Below are 23,710 nucleotides of genomic sequence, written 5' to 3'. Positions count from 1 at the left end.
GTTTTAAGTTTGCTAAAGACAAAGAGGAGATTGCAGCAGCTGAGGGAAAGACATGAACTGTTTTCTTTTTAAAGGATCAACTAAGTATATCTAAAATGATGATGATAATAAGCCAATACTTAGGTAGTTAGAGGAGAGGGAGAAATTGAGTAATACTTAAACTGTTTGGTGTTGCTTCCAGGGGCTCCAAAGAGCTCATAATCATAGTCCCTTATGTCTCAGCACAGAAAGAATTCAGCCAGAGGCAAACTGATACACAAGAAGTGATTTATTAGAATAGGATGCTTGTGAGGCTTAGGAGCAGCAAGAGGGCAAGGTGGTGCTGTGTCCGGGCTACAGTTTTATAATCAAAGGAAAAGTGGGGAGGGGGAGAAGACCTTCTTTGTCTTTCTTCAGTAGACACCATGCTTCTACCATCAGTTCCTACTCCAGGGTGGGCAGGTGAGTTTTCTTGTTCGTATATGATCAAGCTAGGTCCACAATTTATTGTTTTTTACGTGAGCAGAGAGTCGTGACCTAGCGATCATTAGCTTATTCAGCTCACTGGGCAGGATGTGGATCCCATGCCACCATTCATTGTTTTATGTTTTGGGGGCATGTCTCCTGCTTCTGTTGCATGGTTTATTGCTAAGCAAGCCTGTTTTCTTCAAGCCGCTCAGTCCTCTCCGACTCTTTGCGACCCCATGGACTATACACTCCATGGAATTCTCCAGGCCAGAATATTGGAGTGGGTAGCCTTTCCCGTCTCCAGGGATTCTTCCCAACCCAGGGATCGAACCCAGGTCTCCCGCATTCAGGCGGATTCTTTACCCGCTGAGTCACAAGGGAAGCCTGCTTCCTTCATTAATCATTCACTTAGAAGGGTCTCCCATATTTTTTCTACTTACAATCCCCTAGTGGCATTAACTATCAACTACTTTATCAATACCAGATGTGAGGGGTGGGATCCCAACTGATGACCCTCCATGCCTTAGAGTAGGAGGGATGCCTCTTTCACCATAAACGAAGGGAAAGGAAAGGGAGAAGCTGGCGGATTCTAAAGGTTTGATGCAGGGAAGCTGATGGAATTTCGGTTGGCTGGTTTCTGTTTAACTCCGTAAAATAAGCCTGGGGAAAGGGAGGTGGCTGTGAGCCGAGGTTTGAGGAGAGCGCTGATTTGAAAAGCCATTTTACGAACTCTGGGTGGCTCCCGCTGGGGCTCAGGATTGATATCCGGAGGGGAGCTCCCAAGGACGCCACAGTGCCCTACCATGGCAACAGAACCGCCAGGTGAGGCCCAGGCTCAATCACAACCCCCAAATAGCGCGTGCGTGCTAAGTCGCTTCAGTAACCGGGGCTCCTCTGCCTATGGAATTCTAGAGCAAAGAACACTGGAGTGGGTTGCCATGCACTCTTCCAGGGGAATCTTCCCGACTCAGATGGAATCCGCGTCTCCACGTTTCCTTCACTGGCCAGTTGGGTTCTTTACCACTAGCGCCACCTTGGAAGCACAACCCCACAGATCTTCAGCTTATTACCACAACGTTTGGAAAGCCAGGGGGAAGGGCCAACTCGAGGTGACCGAAAGGAAACCACAAATCCCGCGATATCATGAGCCGTACTCCGTGAGACTGCTCGCGAAGCTATGCCACGCAACGCGGCAGCTAGTATTAAACGTCACTGTCCTGCGACGCTGTCTCTGTAATAGGACGCCCTCCCGGAAGTGGGCTCTAGATCGGGCAGTGGAAGTGGTAGCCGGCTGCTCCCGGGACCAGGTCTCGGGAGGTCGTTGTTGAACTATTTCTCCAAGTTTCTTTCCGATCCTTCCTGCGTCTTCTAGCTCCGGGGAGTGAGGAAACGTCTCCACCATCATGGGAGGCGGAGACCTGGTAAGTGAGGGAGCCCAGGGCTTGGGGAGGACTGAGGCCCGAGACCAACTGGGGCTGGGGACGGGTGTGGCAGTGAATATTCTTATTATCGCAGCTGTGCTTTCGGGGAGAGGGAGCTGTAGCGCTGGACAGGGGGCGGATCACTGCGGCCAAGGAGGGACGGGGCGGAGACTTGGAAAGGCGCGTGAGGTGGGTCGCCAAGGATGGCAGGTGGTGTTTGTTGGCAGGAAACCCTTCTGGCTGGAAATTCTGGGGAGCTTGGGGACGGTTGGAACCGTGGCTAGGAAAGGAGGCAGGTATGGAGGACGTGTCACGCAAATTTTGTTTTGTATATTTTGTCTTGGGGTACCTCGCCTTTCCTCAACTAGGAATTCAGTCTTGTCCTGCGCTGTAATTGTGGTGACTTGTGCCCCATTCTCCTCATCCCTGAGCCGTGTTCTGGGATCACAGAAGATCTTCCTCATGTTCGCCTTTCTGACTTTCACTCCTTTAGTGCAGCATTCTGATCTGTAGTGGCAGAGCTTTCTTCTGAATTCATTGTTGTTCAGTCACTCAGTCGTGTCCAATTCTTTGTGACCCCATGGACTGCAGCACGCCAGGCTTGCTGTCCTTCACTGTCTCCGGAGTTTGCTCAAACTCATGTCCATTGAGTCAGTGATGCCATCCAACCATCTCATCCTCTGTAATCCTCTTCTCCTGCCTTCAATCTTTCCCAGCATCAGGGTCTTTCCCAGTGAGTTGGCTCTTTGCATCAGGTGACCAAAGTATTGGAGCTTCAGCTTCAACATCAGTCCTTCCAAAGAATATTCAGGATTGATTTCCTTTAGGATTGACTGGTTTGATCTCTTTGCAGTCCAAGTGACTCTCAAGAGTCTTCTCCAACACTGCAGTTTGAAAGCATCAGTTCTTTGTTGTTCAACCTTCTTTATAGTTCAACTCTCATATCCATACATGACTACTGGAAAAACCATAGCTTTGACTATATGGACCTTTGACAGCAAGTGATGTCTCTGCTTTTTAATATGCTGTCTCGGTTTGTCATGGCTTTTCTTCCAAAGGGCAAGTGTCGTTTAATTTCATGGCTGCAGTCACTGTCCGCAGTGATTATAAGTTTTGTGGCTAGTTCTCATAACCTGTATAGCCACCAAATGGAAAAATGTACCCATAAGAATGTAGTGCAAGATCAGAAAAATGCTAATCTCCTGAAAGTGTAGCTAATCGAATCAGCAAATAGATTAATTTAGCCATTTGTCTAGTAGCTATATTAGAGTTTGTCAGATGTTATCAACTAGAATGACTTTCAAGATACCATCAAAGTTAGTCTGATTTAGTGTCTTCAAGTAGCTGCACCCCACTCCAGTACTCTTGCCTAGAAAATCCCATGGACGGAGGAGCCTGGTAGGCTGCAATCCATTGGGCTGTGAAGAGTCGGACACAACTGAGCGACTTCACTTTTCACTTTCATGCATTGGAGAAGGAAATGGCAACCCAATCCAGTGTTCTTGCCTGGAGAATCCCAGGGACAGGGGAACCTGGTGGGTTGCCGTCTCTGGGGTCGCACAGAGTCGGACATGACTGTGGCGACTTAGCAGCAGCAGCAGCAGCAAGCTCGAATCCGAAGTTTCTCAGCCTCACCACTATTGACATTTTGGGCTGGATAATTCTTTGTTGTGTGTATAGTCCTGTGCATGTAGGATGTTTAGCAACATAGCTGGCCCCTGGCTAGTAGCACCTTTCTCCCCGAGTTGTGACAGCCAACAGTGTCTACAGACATTCCCAAGTGTTCCCTGAGATGCAAAATCACCTGTATTGAAGGCAAGCGAGAAGGACCATTAGGACAAGGTGGAGGGTCGGGGAGGAATGGTTGAATAACCTGATGAGGGGAAAGTGAAAGGTTGCTGCTGTGAGCCATGTGTTACGCCAGAATTCATGCCCTCTGGAGGAGAGGATTTCGAACTGGGGTCAGAGATGAGGCTTGAGTACTTGGAGCTTTTTGTGTACCAAAGTTTTATTAAAGTATAACAGAGATAGGGAAAGCTTCTGACATAGACATCTGAAGGGGACAGATTGCCCCCTTGCTAGTTTTTAGCAAGGTGTTTTATGTCTGTTAGAAAGCTTTTAATCAGATAAGAGAGATACCTCAAGATTGAGGGAATTTCACCAGGCCTTTCCAATTCTGATCCTCTCCAATTCATTCTGTACATGCTAAGCTGGTCATGCATTTCAGCTGCATATGAATGTTTAATATTTTCTACTGCCAACAGGATAATTCAGTCCCTTAACATGGCCTATAAGGCACTTAACCTGTTGCTTTCTTTATTGGCTTCATCTTGAGTCCCCTTCCCATCAGGTTGCTGTCCTGTCTCCAGCCATGCTGAATTATTTGTATTCTGTTCTTTCTCACCACTGGGCCTGCAGCTGTGTGTGCTGTTACCTGTCTTTGGAAATCTACTCCACTCGTCCCTGCTTCCTACATCACTGGGATAATTTATAATTGTCCTTAGATGTCACTTCCTCCAGAAAACCTTCCCTGGTTGGGAAACTGAACCAATGCAGTGACTCATGGGAGAAAGGGAGAAGTGAAGCACTCCTTGAGGGTGAAAGGGAAGATCAGAATCGGGGGGAGATTCTTGGGAAGGAAGGTTGAAAGAGGTACCAGGTGTGGTTGTAAACCATGCAAGTTCAAGGCAAGTTCAGTGGACTCGAGGAAAAGAAGGTTGTATTCTTAACAATGTGTCCAATGCCAAAGGCACTTGAGTTCTTTCACCTTTCAGAGTCTATACCTTCCCACTTCTCTGCCTCATTTCCTGTATTGTCATCACCAGCCCTCACTTCAGGCATGGCCCGTGGAAGTTAGGCTCATACATTTCAGGATAGAGGTAGTTGAGGGGAATTTCGGGGGGGGGGGGCCTGTTCCATTCTGAAATTTTATGTACTTGAACAACCTGTCCTCTGCCCCCCACGTGTGAGAGATTGTTGGGTGCCAGCCTCGCCATTGTTAGAGACGTCTTGCCCTTACATGGCTGCCTTGGCGTGAACAGGGTGGGGTGCGGCAGGGCCAGTTATACTCACCACACACCTGCTCCCTGCCTTGTTTTCTCCCTCGTTTCATTTGCCACAGAATCTGAAGAAGAGCTGGCACCCGCAGACCCTCCGCAACGTGGAGAAAGTGTGGAAGGCTGAGCAGAAGCATGAGGCTGAGCGGAAGAAGATTGAGGAGCTTCAGCGTGAGCTGCGGGAGGAGAGGGCCCGGGAGGAGATGCAGCGCTACGCGGAGGATGTCGGGGCTGTCAAGTAAGCCAGGCGCTGGGGCCATTTGGGCTGGGGCGGTCTTGGTGTGTGGGGAAGTGCAGGCCTGTGCGTGCGTCGTCCAGTTGTTGCAGAATAGCTGGATAAGAGAATGAGTTTGGAGTCAGTCTGAACTGGGTTCTAAGGCTGGCTTTGTATGAACTAGCCCAGCTATGTAACTGGGAGCAAGTTTGGGAGCCTCAGTGACCTCAGTAGAACCAGGGTGGGGGTGAGAGTACCCAACTCCTAAGGCTTTTAGAGGATCAGATGAGATGACACGTAAAGGCCTCAGTGTAGGCCAAGTTCATGGTAGACAATTGACAAGTAACTGTGACTGAGGATGACTGCCTCTACCCTGCTCTTACTGTGTCGAGGCCACATTCCTGCTTTTGTTAATGTATGTACTGCAGGCTCATTTTAGGGAGGCATTGAGGTCCCATGGAAGGAGATAGATGTTGTGTCTGTCAGTGAAAGCTTTGTGCCTGTGGACAGTCCCATTCAGTTTCCTCTTGTATAATATCGGATAGAAGTAACAGATGATATACCCTACCAACCTCCATAAAAGGGGATAGGAGTAAATGTGTTCTGAGAAAAATAAAAAGCATAAAATATGCAGTGCATTCCTAAATCAGAATTGAGTAAAAACTCTAGACTAAAATTGAGTAGTCTGTACTGTTCCTTGTGCATATCCTTGTGGACAAGTCTCCAGGGTGACATGTGACATACTTTCCCCTGTATTGGATATGTAGGGCTTTTCCTTAGTAATTTCATCACAGGAGGATTAGTGACATGTGTATGTGTGAGAGAAGAGACACAGACCAAGAGAGAGACTTAGTTTCAGTTCATGGAAATGGTATTACGGAATTTAGGCAGGAACAGTTACATTCTTTCAGGAAAATGGATTGGGAGAACGCCATTCTGACTTAAGTATGAGTTTAAAATATTCGGAATATTTTAAAATAAAAGGAGTTTTGGAATTTTTAAAGTACAACACAATACATTTAGGGCATTAATATATAAAATGAGCTAAGAGAATTAAATTCTGTACCTTTTTTTTTAACCATAGGCACACATTAAATTATTTTACTTTTCATACTTTGTATAAATTATATCCTTTATATTTAAAGTAAATCAGTTTCACACATTTGGACTAATTCCTGGGCAGCATATAAGACATTCTTATATGTGAACCCTTGATTTTAAAACAAATGTCAGCTTTAGACAGAATATCTGTTAGTCAGAAGAGTTTACTTCCCAACTAACCAAAAGTAAAAAATTATTTTCAAATTTTTATTCAGGCAAATGTTACAGATTGTGCACCTGATATGTCAGAAATTTGGGGCTTTGCAGAGTCCAATGAGGTCAGAGTATAGATGAGCAGCTTCAGAGCTGGGAGTCCAGTGTTTACCATGTTGCTGACCCTCAGGCCCTCTTGTCTGCTGTGAATGGGAGGAAGGTGATTTTATATTCTTTTGATTTTTTTTTTTGCCCCAGTTCCCTCACCCATGTCGTCCAATATCGTGAAACTCAAAGGTCAACAAGTAGGCCCCTTTTCTCGGTTTTTACTTGCAGATGTAGTTAGATGATCTGCTTGTCCAGCGGACTGGCTTCTGTAGTTCCTTCCACAGTGTTGTGCTTTTCATGTATGCAGTAGAAACCCTGTGCTGTTTAACAGCTCATTTCTATGGTTCAGATGATCTTTTCTGTGTTTATTATGCTTCTCTCCTAGAACAAAGAAAAAAACCTTAATATCTACATTATCCTTGAGCTTCATCCAAATTCCTCTTTGCAGTGGAGTGTTGCTTTGGTATTCTCTTTATTAGAAAATTGTGTTTTCCATGCATGGGTCTACACCAGCATTTCTCAACCCTTGTACTTCAGTGTGTCCTTGGGAGATTAGATAGATGAAGATGGGAGTGATTCCCACTCAGGCCAGCTTCCTAAGAATAGCAGGGGTTGTCTGGGGCAAGGGCATCTGTAGATTTTAAGAGCTCCCTCAGAATTCCCTGGCCAACCAGTGGGTAGGACACCTCTCACTTCTCGGCTTTCACTGCCGAGGGCTCGGGTTTGGTCTCTGGTGGCTGCTGCTGCTGCTAAGTTGCTTCAGTCGTGTCCGACTCTGTGCGACCCCATAGACAGCAGCCCGCCAGGCTCCCCCGTCCCTGGGATCCTGGTTAGGGAACTAAAATCTCACAAGCCACTTGCGTGGCAAAAACAAAAACCTCCCTGGGTGAGCCTCATGGGCAGCCTCAAGAACCTGTTCTATATCCTTAGTGATAGCAACAGCAAAAATCTGTAGATTATTTCATTTTTATATGACTTTTACCCTATATCTTTTCTCATTTAAAAACTCAGAGGATCTCATTTAAAAGCAATGAGAGTTGGCAGTTACCAGCTCCATTTTATTTAAAAATTTTATTTATCTGTTTATTTTTGGTTAGGTCTTCATTGCTGCCCGAGGGCTTCCTGTCATTGCCATGCATGGGCTTCCCATTGCAGTGGCTTCTCTTGTTGGGGAGCACAGGCTCTAGGCCTGTGGGCTCAGTAGTAGTGGTACACGGGCTAGTTGCCCCGTGACGTGTAGGGTCTCAGTGTCTGGACGAGGGATCTAACTCCTGTCCCCTGTATTGGGAAACTAGTTCCATTTTAGACGTGAGGATGTGGAAGTGTGAAGAAATAACTTGCATGGTTCCTGGGCTGGTTAGTGGTGGAACCAGGCCAAGTCCCGTGGCACTGGATCTCTGTGATTACAATGTGGTTTCTTACCAGAGGGCCTGAGGAGGACTCATATCAGTTGAGTCCTTTAAAAAAAAAAAATTTAATGAACTAACTGATTGATTGTTGGCTGGGCTGGGTCACTGTTGCTCCGTGGACTTTCCTCTAGTTGTGGGGAGCGGCAGCCACTCTCTGGTTGTGGTGCTTGGGCTTTTCGTTGCTGAGCACAGTCTCTAGAGCTCAGGCTTCAGTAGTTGCAGCGCGAGGCCTCAGTAATTACCGCTCCCTGGCTCTAGAGCACAGATTCAGCAGCTGTGGCGCATGGGCTCAGTGGCTCTGTGGATGTGGAATCTTCCCAGATCAGGGATTGAACCTATGCCTCCTGCATTGGCAGGCGGGCCCTTTACCACTGAGCCAACCAGGGAAGCCCTGGTTGAGTCTATTGAAGACAAGCCGGAGCCCTGAAGATACTACTTCATAGAAGTATCTGTCTTCATTTTTCCTTCTTTCTTCTGGACAGGTTTTGCTGTTGTGCCTTCAGGTTCCCAGCCCTCCTACCTTTTCATATCATCTCTTCTCTTTCTTTCGCTTAGTTTCTTTTCCCTCATCTCGTAACTGCTCCTGCTCCCCAAGGCTCACTGCTCTTCTCCCTTTATTCTCTAAGGGAGCCTTCAGGGACTTCCCTGGTGGTCCAGTGGTGGAGAACCTGCCTTCCACTGTGGGGGATGTGGGTTCGAGCCCTGGTCAGGGAACTAAGATCACACATGCCACTGGGCAACTAAGCCCGTGCGCCACAAGTAGAGAAGCCTTCAAGCCACAATGAAGACTCAGCACAGCCAATAAATAAACATATAAAATAATTTTTTTTTTTTAAAGAGTGCCTTCAATCCTCTGGTACCAGTGTCAGCTTCATGCTGATGTCTCCCACGTGTATCTCTGCATATTCAGGTGTTCCTGCTTCAAGTGCCCCACAGTCACCTCCTCGCATTCTTAGCTCTCAGCAGCACTGTTTGGTAATTTGTTGACCTCTGTGCCTTATCTGGTAGCCTGTGAGGAGCTCAGCTGCCTGAATCTTTGTCATCTTTCCAATGTTACTCCTCTCTGCCTGGCACACAGGAAGAATGCTGAGTCAGTGTTTACAAATGAATACAGATGAATCTTTAGTCCCCGCTTCCCAGTCCATGTTCATGTCAGGCATGTATAGGCATGATCCTTTGGCTCACCTTTGACATGTCCTTTCATCATTTATTTTAAGACATGTTTATTTGTTTCATTTGGTTGCATCAGGTCTCAGCTGTGGCACATGGGATCTTTTGCTGCGGGTATGCAGGCTTCTCTCTAGTCATGCTGCAAGGCGCTCCAGAGCTCACGGGCTCAGTAGTTGTGGCGCAAGGGCTTCATTGCTCTGAGGATGTGGGATCTTAGTTCCCTGACCAGGGATCAAATCTGCGTCCCCCCGGCATTGCATGGGGGGGACTCTTAACACCTGGACCACCAGGGAAGTCCATCAAACCAATCGTTTTAATAAGAAAAGAGGTATCTAAAGGGTTTAGACCCTCTTATTGGTTTAAATTATTTTTATTAAAATGTGCAAACATGGGGCTTCCCCGGTGGTTCAGTGGCTAAGATTCCAAACTCTTGATGCAGCAGACCCAGGTTCATTCCCTGGTCAGTGAACTAGATCCCACGTGTGGCAACTAAGACCTGGCACAGCAAAATAAATAAAAATAAATATTCAAAACATTTTTTTTAATGTGCAAAGATATAACTAAAAAGATATTATTTATGCTCATAGTTGTTATATAATCTTAAAAATCAATATACAAAAAATGTCATATTCAAAAATCATTGAAACTAATGTTATAGATAGTACTCTTTTGATGAAACTGCTTTGCTGCGTGCAATGTGAATGTGATATTGGTTGCCCCAACACATACTCTTATGAGTTCAGCGCAGCTTTATTGTTTGTTGCCTGGAGACCCAATTTTCTCACCACTTTTTCTCTTAGAACCACAGCGAAATATTTGGCATGATACTGTGACATAATTTGGCTTCCCTCTTTTGGCTTGAAAACATAACTTGTTATGGCTGATCTTTTCTCATTTCCCTTTGAATGTGGTATTACCCCTGGTGCCAATATGCCAGTAATTTCCAAAACACGTGATAAATACCACTGCATATGTGGTCACTGGAATTGTTCTTGGTGATGAGCTGATCCAAAATGTGCACATTAGCTGTTTCAGATTATCCTCGACATGAAGGCACAACACAAAGACTTCTAAAGGAGACTTGAGAAGCCCTGAGCAAAGATCCACGCCCCAGGCTGAGGAACATTCTTTCCTCACAAGTTGCTTTAGTTGTGTGGAAATAATCTCTCTGCTAAAATGTAAACTCCATGACAGCAAGTACCATTTCTTCCCAAGTGCCTCATGGAGTGTGGTGTTTAGCCTTTGCTAAAGAGCCTGTAGCATGAGTCCTAGTCTGATCAGTCACACTTTTTTTTTCTTTAATGTTTGGCCGTGCCTTGCAACCTGTGGGACGCTAATTCCCCGACTAGGGATTGAACCCACAACCTTGACAGTAAGAGCATGGAGTCCTAACCGCTGGACCGCCAGGGAATTCCCCTAGCTGTGCTTATTATCTATCACTTGTGTTCAGGTTTTGTGTTTAGGTTTGCAGGAGTCTACATTTTCTTTGACTTTTTTTTTTTTTTCCCCTTGAACTAGGAAAAAGGAGGAAAAATTGGACTGGATGTACCAGGGTCCTGGAGGGATGGTGAACCGTGATGAGTACTTGCTGGGGCGTCCTATTGACAAATACGTTTTTGAAAAGATGGAGGAGAAGGAGGCAGGCTGTTCTTCGGAGACAGGACTCCTCCCAGGCTCTATCTTTGCCCCGTCAGGTGCCAATTCCCTTCTGGACATGGCCAGCAAAATCCGAGAGGACCCGCTTTTCATCATCAGGTACTGATGAGGGTCTGGGAAGGGGGTTTTGTTAGAGATGCTCAGCCGAGATGTTATCTCGCCTCTTGCTTTACAGTTGGGAAGAGATTGGTAAATGTACCAGACCAGATCAGATTTATCCATTTACCCTTAGCCGTTAAATAAGAGGTAGGTAAGGTGAGAAAGACTGGCAGCTTCTTAGAAATTTGGAGATATGTATGACCTGCCTCTTGAGAAACCTATATGCAGGTCAGGAAGCAACAGTTAGAACTGGACATGGAACAACAGACTGGTTCCAAATAGGAAAAGGAGTACGTCAAGGCTATATATTGTCACCCTGCTTATTTAACTTCTATGCAGAGTACACCATGAGAAACGCTGGGCTGGAAGAAGCACAAGCTGGAATCAAGACTGCCAGGAGAAATATCAATAACCTCAGATATGCAGATGACACCACTCTTATGGCAGAAAGTGAAGAAGAACTAAGAGCCTCTTGATGAAAGTGAAAGAGGAGAGTGAAAAAGTTGGCTTAAAGCTCAGCATTCAGAAAACTAAGATCATGGCATCTGGTCCCATGACTTCATGGGAAATAGATGGGGAAACAGTGGAAACAGTGTCACACTTTATTTTTTTGGGCTCCAAAATCACTGTAGATGGTGACTGCAGCCATGAAATTAAAAGACGCTTACTGCTTGGAAGAAAAGTTATGACCAACCTAGACAGCATATTCAAAAGCAGAAACATTACTTTGCCGACTAAGGTCCGTCTAGTCAAGGCTATGGTTTTTCCAGTGGTCATGTATGAATGTGAAAGTTGGACTGTGAAGAAAGCTGAGTGCCGAAGAATTGATGCTTTTGAACTGTGGTGTTGGAGAAGACTCTTGAGAGTCCCTTGGACTGCAAGGAGATCCAGGCAGTCCATTCTAAAGGAGATCAGTCCTGGGTGTTCATTGGAGGGACTGATGTTGAAGCTGAAACTCCAATACTTTGGCCACCTCATGCGAAGAGTTGACTCATTGGAAAAGACTCTGATGCTGGGAGGGATTGGGGGCAGGAGCAGAATGGGACGACAGAGGATGAGATGGCTGGATGGCATCACCAACTCGATGGACATGAGTTTGAGTGAACTCTGGGAGTTGGTGATGGACAGGGAGGCCTGGCTGCTGCGATTCATGGGATCGCAAAGAGTCGGACATGACTGAGCTACTAGAGTTCTTTTCCCCTCCCCTCTCTCCCTCCCTTTGTTTGTTTGTTTTCATAGCAGAACCCTTTAAAAAGAAACTTTAGAATCTTGCTTGAAATCTTAGAACAGATCAAAGTAAAGCTGCATTTTGGGTGTTAAATAAAATCATGTAGTGTGTGTGTATGTGTGTGTGTGTGTGTGTGTTTTAATTTGCATAATTTTATTTCAAGGATGTAAGATAGAACATTGAAAAATGTTTATTTCTTATTTATATATCTTTATATGTACATATTTTCTCCCATTTTGTAGTAAAATATGCATAACATAAAATTTAGCATGTTAACTGTTCTAAACTGTACAGCTCAGTGGCAGTAGGCACATTCACACTGTTGTGGAACCATCACCCCCACCCGTCCTTCTCCAGAGCTTTTTCATCTTTGCAGCTGAAACCTTATACTCCTTAAACAATAAGTCCCCATTCCCTCCTCTTCCCAGTTCCTGGCAACCACTTCTACTTTCTGTTTCTATTGAGTATACTCTAATTACTCATATAAGTGGAATCATATGGAATTTTTTTTTTTTGTGACTGGCCTATTTCACTCGCATTATGTCATCAAGATTTATCCATATTATATAGCATGTGTCAGAATTTCTGTTTTAAAAATTGTGGTAAAATGCACATGATGTACAATTTCCCATTTAAACCATTTTATGTATACAGTTCAGTAGTAGGGCTTTTGGATTACTGTGCAGTCAGTCTCCAGAAGTTTTTCATCTCTTTGTTTTTTTTTGTGTGTGAGGCTTACTGGATCTTCCCCAACCAGGAGTTGAGCCCAGGCCACCAAAGTGAAAGCCCGGAATTCTAACCTCTAGGCCACCAGGAAAGTCCTCATCTTACAAAACTGAAAATCTATACCCATTAAACAACACTCCATTTCCCCTCCCCGCAGTCCCTGGGGCCCACTATTGTATTTTCCATTCCTATTGTTGGACTATTCTGAGCCTCATACAAGTGAAATCGTTCAGTGTTTGCTTTTTTGTGAGTGGCTTATTTCACTTCGTATAATGTCTTCAAGGCTCACTGAGGTTGTATCAGGATTTCCTTCTTTTCTAAGGCTGAATGATAGTCAGTTGCATGTTTATACCACATTTTTTAATCCATTCATCTCTCATGCCCATTTGGATTATTTCCTCCTTTTAGCTATTATGAATAATACTGCTATGAACATCGGTGTATAAATATGCATATTATTTTATAAACTCATTTTTTCCACCTAATCATATATATGGGGCATCTTTTTTTATTGCTGACCACGCTTTTATAACATCATTTTTAATATCTATATTGTACGGATATACCATAATTTATTTTATTAATATTCTCCTATTGAATCCCTAACTTGTTTCCAGGCTTACGTCATTCTAATATGAACAACTTTTTAGTGACCTTCCTTGATTATATCCCTTCAATAATAAATTCTTGAGGAAGCATTTATAAGACTGAAGACTTTATGAGTATGTACAGGCTGTGATAAATGTTGCCAAATTGTCCTCCAGGAAAATTAACCTGTTTATCTTCCTATGAATATATGAGAATAAGGCTTCTTTAAAGAGGAATCCATTCTCTTTACTTTTCAATGAGTTATGATGCTAAACAGTGGCGGTAGTATTGAAATGCTGCATATGTTTGATACACAAGATCACATGTATTTACTTGACCAGTTGGGAAGCCCTGAGCATGAAGCTTAACAACCAACAGACCAAACTCGCTTTCTTGCACAACAGGGAGCCGGTGTGGACTTGACCCGCAATACGCAATCCCTCATGCAGACTTGGGGAAGATTTCTGACTTTCACACCATCATGCAGATTGCAGCATAGGGCTTGTCTGCCTGCATTTAGAAAAAAGATTGCTGCATAGAGTTATGGAGAGTAGAATGAATGACTTAATTCCCTTTCTGAAGAAATAATCATAATTTTTATAACTTCTCTTTCTTTAGGAAGAAAGAGGAGGAGAAGAAAAGAGAAGTATTGAATAATCCTGTGAAAATGAAGAAAATCAAAGAATTGGTAAGTAGTACATTATGTAAGCATTAAGAGCTACTTAACATGAGAACTCCTCTCCATTTATTCTTTTCTTTCCTTCTCTCCATTTATTATGAGAGGGAAAACAGAATGGCTTTAAATGTCTTTGTCTTTTAGAGACTGTCTCCTGGTGATTTTATGCAATCTTATATCAAGCTTAGTTATGCTTGATTTTCTCTTTTATGTCTTTTGGTTGGAAATGCAGCATGTGATGTCATTCTCCAGAAAAAGACGGGTATTGGGATATGCCTTTGGGAAGCATGATTGTACACTGTGTTCAGGAGATCAGGTGGTATCCCATTCATCATTAGGGCCCATTCATCATCCACATATTATGTGGCTGTTTCTTTTTTTTTTTTTAACTTTTTATTTTATGTTTGGAGTGTAGCCGATTGTTGTGACAGTGTCAGGGTGACCGCAGAGGACTCAGCTTTACATACATATGTATCCATTCTCCCCTAAACTCCCTTTATGTGCATGTTTCTTGGATCAGTTGGTTAAGAAACGTTTAAAAATTGATCTTGCAGTCCCTAATTACTTTCAGTGGAGTTGGATTCTTTTGACAGAATAGAAATTCCTAGGCAGTGGTTCTGGGGACTGTTTCAAAACACAGATTCCCAGCCCCACCCACCAGAAAGTCCATTCAGTAGTCTAGTGGGTGTTTCTGCACAACCAGGGTCAGGACCCTCCACTGTTGTCAGGACCCTCCACTGTTGTCAGCACGGGGTGGCTGATTGATCATGTCGCCAAGCCCCTGTAGACCCAGAGACCTGAAGTCAGGCAGTTTCCACATGACACTCAGAGAGGCTGACAGGTCTGGATAATCTTACATGCTTATGTTCTGGGTATTTTCTAGCTGCAAATGAGTCTGGAAAAAAAGGAGAAGAAGAAAAAGAAGGAGAAGAAAAAGAAGCACAAGAAACATAAGCACAGAAGCCCAGGCAGCGATCGTTGCAGCAGCGAGGATGAGCGCAGCCGCGGGAGGTGAGAGCGCTGAGCGGCCTCCTGCACCATTGATTCACTCACTCTCATTCATTCCACAGAAGTGGACGAGCGCCTGCTCTGGACTGAGAACTGCTAGGTTCTGGGGGCTCAGTGGAGGGCACTGGCACCCTCTGGCTCTCTGCCCATGGAGTTGCCAGCTAGCATTAGAGTTCCTAGAGGTGCTGGCAAGATCCCCAGCAGGGCTGGCGGCCACTGTGTCAGTCCTAAATCAGACGTCCTGGATGCGACTTTCAGCTCTTTTTTATTTTATGTATTTATGTACTTTTTGGCCACACTGCATGACGTGTGGGATCTTAGTTCCTTCGTGAGGGATGGGACCTGCGCTTCGTGTATTTTAAGCTCAGAATCTTAACCACTGGACTGCCAGGGCAGTCCCTCATTTCAGCTCTTGATTCCACCAAGACTGGAGTGGGTTTTATGGAGGCTTTTTCTCTTTTTTAATGCATTAATGGGCCCATCTGGGCTTGTTCTGTGTCTTCTCTGCGGGAGCCGCCAGCGCTGTCGCTGCTGACTCAGAGTCCCTAGAATAGCAGCACGAGGTGAGAGGAGAATGTGCTCGGGCGCTGGAGCTGAAAAGTGAGGCCCACGGTTTTTCGCAGGAAAAACATGACTGTGCTGATGCATCTTCCAGCAGAGATAGAGAAACACACTCCCACGTGAGAGCCAGGAGGTGGGAGAGGTCATGTTTGAAACAGGAAGCACATTTCGGCACAGAGCTGTAAACTGGACCTTTAGGCGTCTTCTTTTTCAATGACTATGTGTTTAATCTCTTAGATCTCAAAAGAGGATGGCAAATTCTCCGTCTGTTTTGTCCAAAGTCCCTGGATATGGCTTACAGGTAAGGATATGGCTTCTCAAAGGGAGTGACCGTGGGGCCATGGAACGTGCCAACCTGGCAGCCTTTTTGGATATAGAGCATTTTTTCTTTTAACTTTTTATTTTATTTTGGAGTATAGCTGATGTTATGATAGTTTCAGGTGTACAGCAGAGGGACTCAGCCATATATATACATGTATCCACTCTCCTCCAAACTCCTCTCCCATCCAAGCTGCCACATAACATTGAGCAGAGTTCCCAGTGCTATATACAGTAGACCCTTATTGGTTATCCATTTTAAATATAGCAGTGTGTACCTGTCCATTCCAAACTTCCTAACTATTCCTTCCCCCAATCTTTCCCCCTGGCAACCATAAGTTCGTTCTCTAAGTCTGTGAGTCTTTTTCTATTTTGTAAACAGTTTCATTTCTATCATTTTTAGATTCTGCGTATCAGGGATGTCATACGATATTTCTCCTTCTTTGTCTGACTTTTATTTCCCTCAGTATGACAGTCTCTGAGTCCATCCATGTTGCTGCATGGACATAGAGCATTTTTAGCAGCCAGTCATACACACAGAAAGAAGGGAGTTTGGGCAGCAGAGGCTGGGATTGCTGGGGAACAGGCCCCTTCCTTACTCCTGAGCCTCTCACTAAGCTGTAGTCCCTCTGAGTAGAGGGGCTAAACCATAATGGACATTTAGGCATCCCCCCCTTCCCTCTGCAGGTAATTTACATGAAATGCATACATTTTAAGTGTCCGGGTTGATGACTTTTTAATAAATGTACATCCCTCTGGACTCCTTTTTTCCCCTCCGGTCCTTTCCTCCATGTTTTGCCTCCTACTCCCCCTCAGGCTGTAGAGAAGAGCCAGGCCAATTTAAGTGCTTGGGTGATATATCCTTTTAGGGCATTCTGAGGATGACTTTCGGAGAAGGCGATGGCACCCCACTCCAGTACTCTTGCCTGGAAAATCCCATGGATGGAGGAGCCTGGTAGGCTGCACTCCATGGGGTCGCGAAGAGTTGGACACGGCTGAAGCGACTTAGCAGCATCAGCAGCAGCAGAGGATAACTTTCCTTAGTGTATGTAGCTCTCAGTGAGAACCGTATGATGGGATTGGAATACCCAGTTGGCCCCGTATAGGACCTCAGTGTTTATTCATTTTCTTGTTTCACTGCATCTTCTGAGCTGCTGGATCTTCCTGCATACAGCTTTCCTTCCTTTCCTTGATGATACAGGTCAGGAACTCCGACCATAGCCAGGGACTGCAGGGTTCTCTGATGGCTGAACGAAAGGGAGCGCATGGGTTGAAAAATTATTCCAGGTCCAGAAGCTCCTCTTCCTCACCTCCCAGACATACCAGCAAGAAGAGCACCAAGGAAGCAGGGTCCCGGGATAGGAGGTCCCGATCCCCTGGCAGAAGGTCTCGGTCCCCAAGGCCAAGCAAGCCGTGAGTGTGGGAATTCAGTGGGCAATGACCTGTGGGTGTGGGGGCCTGGTCACAGCTGGGCTTTGCTGTTGGCCATATCTGTTCATCAACTCTTCCAAATGGCTTTGCTTTGTTATTATTGTTACTTTTTTTTTTTTTTTTTTTAATGTAAAGCCCAAATTTCTAGAACTACATATTTGTATGTGTGGAATCTCTGGAGTGAGAGTAATATCAAATCTTATGTATCCTTATGCCTTTATTTTTCTTCCAGTTCTTCCCTCTGTTTTCTTCAATTTGGGTTATGATTCTGAAGCTGTTAGCTTTCTTCCATCTTTTGAAGGACGTGATAGAAACCCTTATATTGAAAAAGCTTTTCTCCTCTCTGCCTTCTGTATCTGTTACAGGCACAACTCTAAGGTAAACAGGAAAGACAGAGGCCGAAGTAAGAGCCCGTCTCCTAAAAAGGAGGTTTACCAAAGGCGGTATGCTCCTGGGTACACCAGGTGAGTCCAGAGCCCAGGAGGTTCACTTCAGACTCCCAGGCATGAGTCTAGGAGTGGCTCAGACCAGGGCAAGAGGATAATCTGTATCACCCTTTTTGTTTACCCCTTTCTTATTCCACTTGTTAACTTTTAACCATCCACCCTACCCCCCCTCCCCACTGCATGTGAATCACATTGAAAGGACAAAGTAAATAGTTTTGAACTATTGAACTAATGACCAATTCACTAAGTGACTCTCTGTCAACATCTGTAAACTGCGGTTATTCTCACAGAGATTTCCACAGGAAGCTTTTCTTAAGAGTGCTCCTTTCTTGAGGCATCAGCTGAAAGGGAAGCAGGGTGGTCTCTTTGAGGGCAAACGCCCTAAGATCAACTCTGCGTTTGAGTTAGGTATGGCCTGGGTCTGACAGAACATAGACGTACAGTCTTGGGACCTGAGTGGAGTTGGCTGTGCCCTTGAGAGGCTGTCCCAAAGGGTCTCAATTGCTCTTAGAAGTTATTAGATGAAGGAATTCCCTAGTGGTCCAGTGATTAGGACTCCACACTTTCCCTGCTGAGAGCTTGGGTTCAATTCCTGGTGGAGGAACTAAGATTTGGCAAAAAAAAAAAAAAAAAAGAGTTGGGCAACTTTTGTGTACTTCTTTAACTGCCTCCCCAGTTGGCTGCATATTAGAATCACCTGAAAAGCTTAAAGAAAACCCAAAATCCCATTCCCTGGCGGCTCCTATGACATAATTTCTGGGAGGATGAGATGGGTAGCTAGGATCAGCAACTCAGTGGACATGAATAACCTCAGTAATTCCAGTACACAACCAGCACTGAAAAATCAGAGTTCATAATAACCTCTTTCAGTCACTATGGCATTAGAAGAGATGCAGACCCTAAGGTCCCTTTTAACTCTTAATTGCCTGATTCCCTAAGTTTAAGGTTTAATTTTGATTGGCAACTTTCCAAAATATTACATATTTCCCTGCCTTCCAGAGGGGGAGGGTATACTGCATGTTATTTAATCTCCTGTTGGTGTCGCTGGGTCAGTTCTTCAGCTGTGCTGTAGTCCATGCTCTTCTTAGGGGTGGATGCTCATGACTATATGTTGTTTTTTTTTTAAATATATTTTAAGACTCTTGGTCAGTGCAAGGCCTGCTTTTTCAGATCCTGCTTTGTTTTTCTGTCTCTTTTGCCATCTGCCATCACTTGAATTTGTCTCACTTTGTCAACCTTTTCTTAGTGCTGTTAGAATTGTTGCTGAATTTTATGATTTAGAAAGAGTTAGAATAAACAGGTTCCTACTGTGTAGGACCAATAGACCAATATTTCAATAAATTTTTTTTAAAAAAGTGAGTTAGAGCCCTCAAGATCTCAGTCTTCAAGAATGGAAACACAGAAACTGGAAAGGATGGGTTTTGTGATCTCTTTGCTTTGGTTTGGTGTTCCAGGTAGTTGAACACTAAAGATGTAACCAAGATTAGGGTACTGAAAAAAGAAAGAAAGATTACGGCCGTAAAACCTTTCTTAGCACTATTTATATTGTTTCTCAGATTGAGAGTCACTGGATATTTCCTCAAGGGTCTGAGAGTTCTGCAAGAATTTAAAATTTTTTTTGAGTTCTCTTTTGAATGTTTTAATTAGTGATCTGAAACAACTTTCTTGTCAATTGAAAAGATGAAGCTTCTCCCGTTTCTCCACATCTTCACCAACGTGTTATTTGTGGTCTTTTTGATGCTAGCCATTCTTCAGGTGTGAAGTGATACCACGTTGTGGTTTTGATCTGTTTTTCTCTGATGTTTAGCAGTATTGAGCATCTTTTCATGTGCATGTTAACCATCTGTATATCTTCTTTGGAAAAATGTCTCTTCAGGTCTTCTACTCATTTTTTAGTTGGGTTGTGTGTTCTGCTGAGTTGTTTGAGCTGTTTATATAATTTGAATATTAACTCTGTCAGTCATGTTATTTGCAAATATATTTTTTCCCATTCAGTAATTTTTGTTTTGTTGATAATTTCTTTTGCTGTTCAAAAGCTTTCGAGTTTAATCTGGTCCCATTTGTTTATTTTTGCTCCTGTTTCCTTTGCCTGAGCAGATAGATTTTAAAAAAAATTGCTATGACTTATGTCAAAGAATGTACTGCCTGTTTTCTTGTAGGAGTTTTATGGTTTCTGGTTTTATATTTGGGTCTTTAATCCATTGTGAGTTTTTTTTTGTATGTGCTGTGTTGAATGTTCTGATTGTATTCTTTTACATGTAGCTGTCTGGTGTGGTTCTCCTGTGTGGTTCAATTTCTCTAGAAACTACCAGAGTCTACCCTCTAGAGGGTCTCCTATAGATGCTTGAGAGAGCAGTCACTGACTTCCCCCGAGTCAGGCATGAGGATCCCAGGTTGTCTTAATTGTTCCTTATATAGACTTTAAATTAGTCCCTTTGTTTTCATCCTTGTGGACCACACTCCAGAGTATTAGAGCCTACAGTACCTGAAGCTCTCCTGGATTTTACAGTGTGAATTGCTTCTGATCAGTATCAGGCACTTAGGATTCCGTGTCCTCTAATCTGTTAAAGTGGTTACCACTCCTTCATCTTCTTGTGTCTTCTGACAGTTTGTTCACATATGTCTTATCTAGAGTTATTTCCTCTTCCATTTTCTTTTTAGTTAGTGGGGTTTTGAAGGGGAGTCTTCACTTCGCTATAGATAACGGTCAGATTTTTAGTATCTTAAGTTTATTTCTCAAAATTGGGCTCCCACTCCCTATGGGACTCCGATAATTATTTTTCCTTTTAAAGGGGGATCTGTATATCACACCAATTTGAGAAACAATGGATTTGGATGTCTTACATTGGTAAATAGTGATCGAGCTGGTTCATCTCCTCTTCTTGCTCTTCATTTGCAGTGAGTACTAGGAAAGAAGACCTATCTACTGAGACTAAGTTAAATTCTTCAGGCAGCTTGCTTCTAGCTTAGTCCTGAATGGTATACTCATGAGCTATGTCCATGAACTTCTAAGCATCTCCAGTGGGTAGGTGGTAGATATCAACCATCACATGGATAAACTTGGTTCCCTGTTCTTCTATAAGTTGTTAAACAAACAACTGGAATAATTGCCATAGATGGAGGTTCCTGATTAGTTCTTATTATGTATTGTTTCAGAATAATTACTTTAGAGATTATTGAATGAGAGTATGGATTCCTTCACTAAAAGTCGTGAAATTTGAGTGAAACCACCTGATCAAGTTGTTAGGAAGGAAGGAAACTCTTGCTGAGTGTGGCACTGGGCTGGGCATTTCCAAGGGAAGAGAGCTATGGGCTGGAGAATCTGGGTCCTACCTGGTTTCTCTTCCTGGGGTATTTCTATTTTTTGGCTGGGAGAGAAGTAGGCCTTAGGGTAATTTTTGTGTTCAACAGAAAGCTCTCATCAGAGGAGCTGGAGCGAAAAAGGCAAGAGATGATGGAAAACGCCAAGTGGCGGGAGGAAGAGAGGCTGAACATCCTCAAGAGGCATGCCAAGGATGACGAGCGGGAGCAGAGGCTGGAGAAGCTAGACTCCCGGGATGGGAAGTTTATCCAGTGAGTGCATCTTTTCCCTGCCTAACAGCGTTCATGGCAGTGGTCCCAGAGAGGCAGTCAGAAAAACTGGTTCATTCACTGTGTTCCCAGTGTTTCTGTGTCCGTGCGGAGCTCAGCCCCCAGATACCTCTGTTGCTCTTCTCAACTTCTGGCCAGACGGGGATGTTTTTGATTTGAGGGGAGGAGAAATGAATTGGTATTTTACTGAGTCTTCTTGTCCTTCTAAGAATTCATGGCTCAGGAAGCCTTTTTCAAATGAGGATTGGACTTATTTTCCAGAACAGATAAATTTTCCCTTAAAATTTGTAAAAAATTGAGTTCCAGATGGAGTTACTCAAAACTTATCTATGTGGACTTAAAGACAGCTTGTGTTTCTACAGCCGCTTTATGGGTAACAACATGTTTCTTCTAATTCTGCCAGGTAGTTGACCAGTTGACAGTGTTGTTACTTAACTTTCCCCTGTCTTCTCTTTCCAGCCGCATGAAGCTAGAGAGCGCATCTACCTCCTCTCTGGAAGATCGGGTGAAGCGGAATATTTACTCTCTCCAGAGAACCTCAGTAGCTCTGGAGAAGAACTTTATGAAAAGATGAAAGCCATCCCCTGTCTTGCTGGTTTTCCTGAAATTTCCAGGGAGGCTGCTGATCCCTTAAAAATTCTCTTTATAAGAGTTCAAATGGCTTCTTTCACAGATGTCAAACCACCACTGTTCAAAGTGACTTTCCTTCATGGATTCCAGAAACAGCTCAGTTCTTTTGAGAACCAGTGTGACTTGCTCTATGGGACCCTCGGTAACTTTTGCTGGGTGCAGAGTGGTTTTTTCAGTCAGTAGGCACTGGAACATCTAGGTGTGAGCACTCATCTTGCTCTGGAGGGAGCCTCCCTATGCCTCTTCCCTCCACCTGTGTGAACAGACTTAACTAACTCTACCACCTCAGAATAGACTGGACCTTTCAGAAACCTCTCCCCTCTGAATCACCCAGAAAGATTGTTCTTACCAACGTAAATGAATACTTAACTTGATTTAGTAGATGTGACAGAATGATGTCAGATTAGGGCAGAGCCAAGGCAGTGACAAAGAATCTGGAAGGGAAAAAAATGCAGAAAACCCCCACAAAAACCCCCTAAATGAACTGTTTAACTATTTGAACTATCAAACTGTAAAATATAGTGTGTGTATATGTATAAGTTATAATTTTTACATGCTTTTGGAAAAAAAGTTAGCTTTGTGAGAATATCTTGTTTGGTAAGTGACTTTACTATGTAATAGAACCTCATTGTATCTTGTTATCCAGTAACACAGCAAGGCAGGTCAGCTTTTCTTTCCTCTGCAAATCTGGCAGATTTTGGAGGGGCCCAGGGTTTATTGATAGGATCTAGGGTATCTGTCCTTTTTACACAGCTTATAGTCTCTGATGTGTGGGCAGTGCAGAAATGAAGTCAAATCATTTTAGGAGTCAGGACCGAACTCAGTATGTACCCTGGCTCTTAAAGTATAGTGGAAGCTGTTTATTTCATGCCTTCCCTTTTATCATGTAGTAATCTTATTATGAGTCTAGGTTTTCAGGAGTTGTTTGGTATTATTTTTTAGTCAGGTATTAAAAAAAAAAAAAATCCAAACTCATAGGATCAATCTCCTGTCTTCATCCCTTTCCTGTCTCCTACCAGAAGTTCTCATTTGACTCAGGAGTCCTAGGCACTCTTGATCCACACATTAGCTGGGCTAGTTCCTTGTTCTGCTAATTCCTAATTCTTAAACAAATTTGGATTTATATTTTTTGAGCACTTATGCTGCCACACTGTTATGCTTAAAACCCAGTCTTTCCCCAGAGAGAAAGTAACATACACTTGTTATTCAATTTAACACCTTATCCTGCTTCCCTATACTAGGGTTAATTATGTCATTTATTTTATTACTTGGTAATAAAAACTACATTTATTTTTGTAACTGTGTAAAGAGCCACCTGTGCTGAGTATTGAATTCCCATACAGAACAATGTTGATCCACGATTTGTGTACAACATAAGAGGAATTATGAAGAAAGCGTGGGCAGTTTACTGAAAGATTTCACCGAGTGAACCAGAGAGTAAGACGATTATAATTCCCTGCCGTATGATAGGTGTCTTAAGGTGCCGGCCTGCCCCTGAACTGGACGCTTTGGCGGGAGGCCGGCCACCGGTGGGTGAGAGCGGGACTCATTCATAAAACCCGAGACTTCCAGCTGGCTCCTCTCATTGGCCCTGGGGGGAGAGGGCGTGTCCCGCGGGTGGAGCGCGGCCCCGGTCCCAGGGGAGTGGGAAAGATCCACGCATGGGTGGAGCG

General features: G+C 44.0%; 1 protein-coding gene across 1 annotated transcript; it reads left to right on the top strand.

Moving 5' to 3' along the window:
- On the top strand, window positions 1,678–23,341 carry CWC25 (CWC25 spliceosome associated protein homolog). Its single transcript, XM_005693730.3, has 10 exons — window positions 1,678–1,868; window positions 4,990–5,162; window positions 10,598–10,834; window positions 13,995–14,064; window positions 14,936–15,063; window positions 15,859–15,922; window positions 17,141–17,352; window positions 17,736–17,834; window positions 21,228–21,389; window positions 21,867–23,341. Exons 1-10 carry the CDS (start codon window positions 1,851–1,853, stop codon window positions 21,979–21,981), a joined length of 1,278 nt encoding a protein of 425 aa, XP_005693787.2. The 5' UTR covers window positions 1,678–1,850; the 3' UTR covers window positions 21,982–23,341.

The sequence above is a fragment of the Capra hircus genome, chromosome 19, assembly GCF_001704415.2.
Source record: "Capra hircus breed San Clemente chromosome 19, ASM170441v1, whole genome shotgun sequence".
Lineage (NCBI taxonomy): Eukaryota > Metazoa > Chordata > Mammalia > Artiodactyla > Bovidae > Capra > Capra hircus.
The sequence above is the reverse complement of the archived record's forward strand: the minus strand, read 5'-3'. Positions and strand labels throughout refer to the sequence as shown.